Source organism: Coturnix japonica, unplaced genomic scaffold (genome assembly GCF_001577835.2).
Source record: "Coturnix japonica isolate 7356 unplaced genomic scaffold, Coturnix japonica 2.1 chrUnrandom942, whole genome shotgun sequence".
Lineage (NCBI taxonomy): Eukaryota > Metazoa > Chordata > Aves > Galliformes > Phasianidae > Coturnix > Coturnix japonica.
The window spans coordinates 7,639-14,801 of NW_015440294.1; the positions used below are offsets into that span (position 1 = coordinate 7,639).

Here is a 7,163-nt window from a genome sequence, read left to right on the forward strand (position 1 = left end):
CTCCTGCCAAGCCTCACTAGGACCACAGGAAGAAGACACAAGCTACAACAATATGGTGAAGTACTTGCTTGATTGCTGTAGCCCTATATGATCTAAGCCTGGGACCACCGATAACCCCGGGACTGACCCAAACCAAACACCAACAACCCACCGACACAACCCCTCGTCGGCACCTCCCTAATGGACTGTGTCCCCATGTCCCCAAGCCCCTCGCATTGCCTACCCACATCACCTGTCCACCGGTCCCCACCATTCATTTCCACACACCCCCACTCATCCACACCCCACACCACCACCACATCCCCCACACCACATAGCAGAACCCCCAACAATCTCACTGTATAACCTGTGGGCAGCGAACATCCCTAGCAAAACCCCACCCAATCCCCACCTTACAACCCTCGCATCCCGCCCCTCTACAACCCCCTACAACCCTCATTATCCCCTCTGTGATCCCCACATTCCCCCCTTACAACCCCCACATCTCCCCCATCCACTCCCTTACAACCCCCCACAAACCCCATATCCCTCCTCACACCCACCACATTGACCCGCCATACTCCCCTACACCCCCACAGATCCCCCCACAACCACTTTATATCCCCCTAACACCCTCCTCACTGCGACCCACAACTATCCCCCTATATGCCCATCGTATCACCCCCCTACTACACCCCCATCAAACCCAAGATGCCCCCAACACTCACACCCAATCCCCCCTGCAACACACAGCCCCTCTGGCACCCATGCCACGTTCAGCAGGGCAACATCTAAACAAAATAACCCATAAGCAACCACAACCCACCCCAAACCCCCCCCCAAACGCGGACCCCCCCCCCGGTGCTCACCCGGCCCCCCCCCCCCCCCCCCCACCCCCCACCCCCCGCCACGCCTCCCCCGGGGGCACGACCCCCCCCACCCCCCCCCCCCCCCCCCCCCCTCCCCCCCCCCACACGCACCCCCGACCCACACCCACGCCAACCACCCCCACACCCAAATCCCATCCTATATTTCCCCCATCATCCCTACACATCCCCCCCACAAACCCCAACTCACTTCCCCACCAACCACGATACCCCCACCTCATCCCCCGACTACGACGCCCCAGTATCCCCCTATAGACACCTTCCCATCCCCCTTAATCCCCCTCTCCCCCCAACATCCACTACCTATTTCCGCCCATATCCCTCTAACAAACCCTCATATCCCCCCACAACCCCCAATATCCCTACGCAACCCCTCCACGGCACCCCCCTCCACTCATCCCCCCTATAACCCCTACGACCCCCATAGCACCCCCTACCAACCCTCACCCCATCCCCCTTAACATCCCCACTCCCCCCCCAAATTCCTCCTTTTCCCCCCCATTATGCCCCCCTACAACCCCCCCCAGACCCCATAATCCCCCTACACCCATATATCCCTACAACCCCCCTTAAATACCCCCGCACTCCCCCCCTACCAACCCCTATGGACCACACACTACTCCCCCCCTACGAACCCATATACCCCCTATAACCCCCTCTACGACCCCCATATCCCGTTTTCCCCCAATCCCCCTCACTTTTCCCCCCCATTCCAGGAGCACAACTTCATCAAGCGTTACGAGACGCTGGAGGTGGACGTGGCCTCGTGGTTCAAGGACGTCATGGCACGTACAGAATCCCCCCGCAGCGCCGGCGGCCTCAGCCAGCACCACCTGCCCTTCTTCACCAGGTAGCACCCGGCCCCACAAGTGTCACCTCCCCCCATACACCCCCCCATTATGTGACAATGGCAGCCCCGTGTCACTCTGTGTCGCCGAGTGTCACCCCCCCCCCCCATGGGGTGGGCACGTCCTGCTGCGTCCCCCAATAAGGCACAGTGAGATGAGGTCAGTCTGGTGTGGGCTGGAGCCTTGTGTTGCATCCCAGTGTATTCCAGTGTGGCCCAGTACGTGGCCTGGTGTGTCTCAGTGAGACCCAGTACGGCCCTTCTGTGTCCCATCCTATTCCAGTACATCCCAGTGTGTCTCAGTGAGACCCAGTACAGCCCTTCTGTGTCCCATCCTATTCCAGTACATCCCAGTGGGTCCCATCCCAACCCAGTGGGTCCCATCCCATCCCAGTTTGTCCTATCCCATCCCAGTATGTCCCAGTACATCCCAGTGTGTTTCATCCCAGTACATCCCAGTGGGTCCCATTCCAGTATGTCCCAGTGCATCCCAGTGTGTCTCACCCCAGTACATCCCATCCCATCCCAGTATGTCCCAGTACATCCCAGTGTGTCTCACCCCAGTACATCCCATCCCAACCCATTGGGTCCCATCCCAGTACGTCCCATCCCATCCCAGTGTGTCCCAGTCCATGTCCTGGTGTGTCTCAGAGTGACCCAGTGCAGCCCTTCTGTGTCCCATCCTATCCCAGTACATCCCAGTGGGTCCCATCCCAGTGTGTCCCATCCCATCCCAGTATGTCCCATTACATCCCAGTGTGTCCCAGTCCATGTCCTGGTGTGTCTCAGTGAGACCCAGCACAATCCCTTCTGTGTCCCATCCTATCCCAGTACATCCCAGTGTGTCCCATCCCAGTACGTCCCATTCCATCCCAGTGTGTCCCATCCCAGTATGTCCCAGTACATCCCAGTGTGTCCCATCCCAGTATGTCCCAGTACATCCCAGTGTGTCTCACCCCAGTACATCCCATCCCATCCCAGTATGTCCCAGTACATCCCAGTCTGTCTCACCCCAGTACATCCCATCCCAGTATGTCCCATTACATCCCAGTGTGTCCCAGTACGTCCTGGTGTGTCTCAGAGCGACCCAGTACAGCCCTTCTGTGTCCCATCCCATCCCAGTACATCCCAGTGTGTCTCAGTGAGACCCAGTACAGCCCTTCTGTGTCTCATTCCATCCCAGTGTGTCCCATCCCATCCCAGTATGTTCCAGTACATCCCAGTGTGTCTCACCCCAGTATATCCCATCCCAGTACATCCCAGTGGGTCCCATCCCAGTACGTCCCATTCCATCCCAGTGTGTTCTATCCCATCCCAGTATGTCCCAGTGCATCCCAGTGTGTTTCACCCCAGTACATCCCATCCCATCCCAGTACATCCCAGTGGGTCCCATCCCAGTGTGTCCCAGTCCATGTCCTGGTGTGTCTTAGTGCGACCCAGTACAACCCCTTCTGTGTCCCATCCCATCCCAGTACATCCCAGTGTGTCCCATCCCATCCCAGTGTGTCCCATCCCAGTATGTCCCAGTACATCCCAGTCTGTCTCACCCCAGTACATCCCATCCCAGTACATCCCAGTGTGTCCCATCCCATCCCAGTGTGTCCCAGTACATCCCAGTGTGTCCCATCCCATCCCAGTATGTCCCAGTACATCCCAGTGTGTCTCACCCCAGTACATCCCATCCCATCCCAGTACATCCCAGTGTGTCCCAGTACATCCCAGTGTGTCCCATCCCATCCCAGTGTGTCTCACCCCAGTACATCCCATCCCATCCCAGTACATCCCAGTGTGTCTCACCCCAGTACATCCCATCCCAGTACATCCCAGTGTGTCCCATCCCAGTACGTCCCATTACATCCCAGTGTGACCCAGTCCACGTCCTGGTGTGTCTCAGTGTGACCCAGCACAACCCCTTCTGTGTCCCATCCCAGTACATCCCATCTCATCCCAGTGTGTCCCATCCCATCCCAGTACCTCCCAGTATGTCCCAGTATGTCTTGATGCAGGCTGGCACATCACATCCTTATGTGTCCCATCCCATCCCAGTATGTCCCAGTACCTCCCAGTATGTCTTGATGCAGGCTGGCACATCACATCCTTGTGTGTCTCCCATCCCAGTTTATCCCAGTACCTCCCAGTATGTCCCAGTATGTCATGATGCAGCCTGGCACATCAAGTCCTTGTATATCCCACTCCATCCCAGTACGTCCCAGTATAACCCAGTACCTCCCAGTATGTCTTGATGCAGCCTGGTACATCACATCCTTATGTGTCCCATCCCAATACATCCCATCTTATCCCAGTACGTCCCATCTCATCCCAGTATATCCCATCCCAGTATGTCCCAGTATGACCCAGTACCTCCCAGTATGTCCCAGTATGTCTTGATGCAGCCTGGCACATCACATCCTTGTGTGTCCCATCCCATATCCCATATCCCATATCCCATATCCCATCCATCCCATATCCCATCCATCCCATATCCCATCCATCCCATATCCCATCCCATATCCCAGTATGTCCCAGTATGTCCCAGTCCCTCCCATTGTGCCCTCCCTCCCCCTATCTCTCTATACCCCCCCATTGGATACACCAGGCCATGGTGACGCAGCAGGGTGACCCTGTGCCTCAGTTTCCCCCACTGTCCCCATCCCCCAAATGGGGACAGGACATTGGGGGGGGGGGGATGGGACACACCAGTATGGCCACAGCACAGAGCGGGGGTGACAATGGGGATGTGACACATGGAGGTGACACAATGGGGACACAATGGGGACACGGTGGCACTTGGAGGTGTGACATTGTGACATTGGCACCACCGGGACGAGGGGACAACGAGGGACCGCGGTGACAACGGCAGCGAGGTGGCACCCATGGGACGTGGGGACATTGATACCAATGGGACGTGTGGGGTGGCACCCATGGGACGTGGGGACATTGGCATCAATGGGACATGGAGACATTGGCACCAAGAGGACACGGGGACATTGGCATCAATGGACATGGGGACATTGGCATCAATGGGACATGGGGACACTGATACCAATAGGACATGGGGGGTGGCACCGATGTGATATGGGGACATTGGCACCGATGGGACATGGGGACATTGGCACCTATGGGACATGGGGGCATATGGCATCAATAGGACATGGGGGCATATGGCATCAATAGGACATGGGGACATTGGCACCAATAGGACATGGGGACATTGGCATCAATGGGACATGGGGACATTGGCACCAATGGACATGGGGACATTNGGCACCAATAGGACATGGGGACATTGGCATCAATGGGACATGGGGACATTGGCACCAATGGACATGGGGACATTGGCACCAATGGGACATGGGAACATTGGCACCAATGGACATGGGGACATTGGCACCAATGGGACATGGGGACATTGGCACCAATGGGACATGGGGACATTGGCATCAATAGGACATGGGGACATTGGCACCAATGGGACATGGGGACATGTGGCATCAGTGGGACATGGGGACATTGGTACCAATGGGACATGGGGGCATATGGCATAAATAGGACATGGGGACATTCGCATCAATAGGACATGGGGACATTGGCACCAATGGGACGTGGGGACATTGGCATCAATGGGACATGGGGACATTGGCACCAATGGGACATGGGGACATTGGCATCAATAGGACATGGGGGGTGGCACCAATGGGACATGGGGACATTGGCACCAATAGGACATGGGGACATTGGCACCTATGGGACATGGGGACATTGGCACCAATGGACATGGGGACATTGGCATCAATGGACATGGGGACATTGGCATCAATAGGACATGGGGACATTGGCACCAATGGGACATGGGGACATTGGCATCAATAGGACATGGGGACATTGGCACCAATGGGACATGGGGACATTGGCATCAATGGGACATGGGGACATTGGCACCAATGGACATGGGGACATTGGCACCAATGGACATGGGGACATTGGCATCAATGGAACATGGGGACATTGGCACCAATAGGACATGGGGACATTGGCATCAATGGGACATGGGGACATTGGCACCAATGGACATGGGAACATTGGCACCAATGGGACATGTGGGGTGGCACCCATGGGACGTGGGGACATTGGCACCAATAGGACGTGGGGACATTGGCATAAATAGGACATGGGGACATTGGCACCGATGGGACATGGGGACATTGGCATCAATAGGACATGGGGACATTGGCACCAATGTGATATGGGGACTCATGGGGTGGCACCTATGTGACATGGGGACATGGCATGGAGGTGGCATTGGGATGGTGGCATTGATGTGACACTGGGGTGGCATAGAGGTGATAGGGGTGGCACTGATATGACACAAGGAGGTGGCAGTGGGGTGGCACTGATAACGATAGGTGGCATTGGGATGTGAGAGGTGACAGAAGTGGCAGTGGGATGTGACATAAGAGGTGATGGAGGTGGCATAGAGATGGCCCTGGGGTGGCATAGAGGTGGCACTAAGGTGACATAGAGATGACATAGAGGTGGCACAGAGGTGGCTCTTGTATGTGACACAGAGGGGGCCGTGGGATGTGACATGGGTGCCCTATAGATGCCCTATAGGTGCCCTATAGGTGACATGGGTGACATAGAGGTGGCACTGGGATGGCACAGAGGTGACAGGTGCCCCATAGGTGCCCTATAGGTGACATAGGTGCCCCATCGGTGCCCTATAGGTGACATAGGTGCCCCATCGGTGCCCTGTATGTGACATAGGTGCCCTATAGGTGCCCTATAGGTGACATAGGTGCCCCATAGGTGCCCTATATGTGACATAGATGCCCTATAGGTGCCCTATATGTGACATAGGTGCCCTATATGTGACATAGATGCCCCATTGGTGCCCTATAGGTGACATAGGTGCCCCATTGGTGCCCTATAGGTGACATAGGTGCCCCACTGGTGCCCTGTATGTGACATAGGTGCCCTATATGTGACATTGGTGCCCCATAGGTGCCCTATAGGTGCCCTGTATGTGACAGGTGCCACATAGGTGCCCTATATGTGACATAGGTGCCCTATAGGTGCCCTATATGTGACATAGGTGCCCCATAGGTGCCCTATATGTGACATAGGTGCCCCATTGGTGCCCTATAGGTGACATAGGTGCCCCATTGGTGCCCTATAGGTGACATAGGTGCCCCATCCGTGCCCTATAGGTGCCCTATATGTGCCCTATAGGTGCCCCATAGTGTCCCTATGTCCGCGCAGTGCTCGGGTCCACATGGTGACAATCAATGATGGCCCTGCCCCCCCCCCTTTATTGCCCCCCCCCCCTCTATGGGGTGAGCTCATTGTGTGGGGACAGAATGGCCCCATTGTGAGCAATGGTGGCACCGCCAGGCGCCTGCATGGACAATGGGAGGCCTGAGCTCTGCCCCATAGACGCCCTATAGACACCC

The 7,163-nt window shown here is 56.4% G+C and overlaps 1 protein-coding gene across 1 annotated transcript in view; it reads left to right on the top strand.

The window, feature by feature from the left end:
- Positions 1-1,771, top strand: part of LOC107307804 (dual specificity mitogen-activated protein kinase kinase 7-like) — a gene marked incomplete at its 5' end in the record, with an annotated part of 8,987 nt that extends 7,216 nt beyond the window's left edge. The window contains one exon of the mRNA XM_032441954.1: positions 1,511-1,771. Within this exon, the coding sequence (XP_032297845.1) occupies positions 1,511-1,720 (210 nt within the window). The remainder of the gene's footprint in view (positions 1-1,510) is intronic.
- Positions 1,772-7,163: the final 5,392 nt, after the last annotated feature.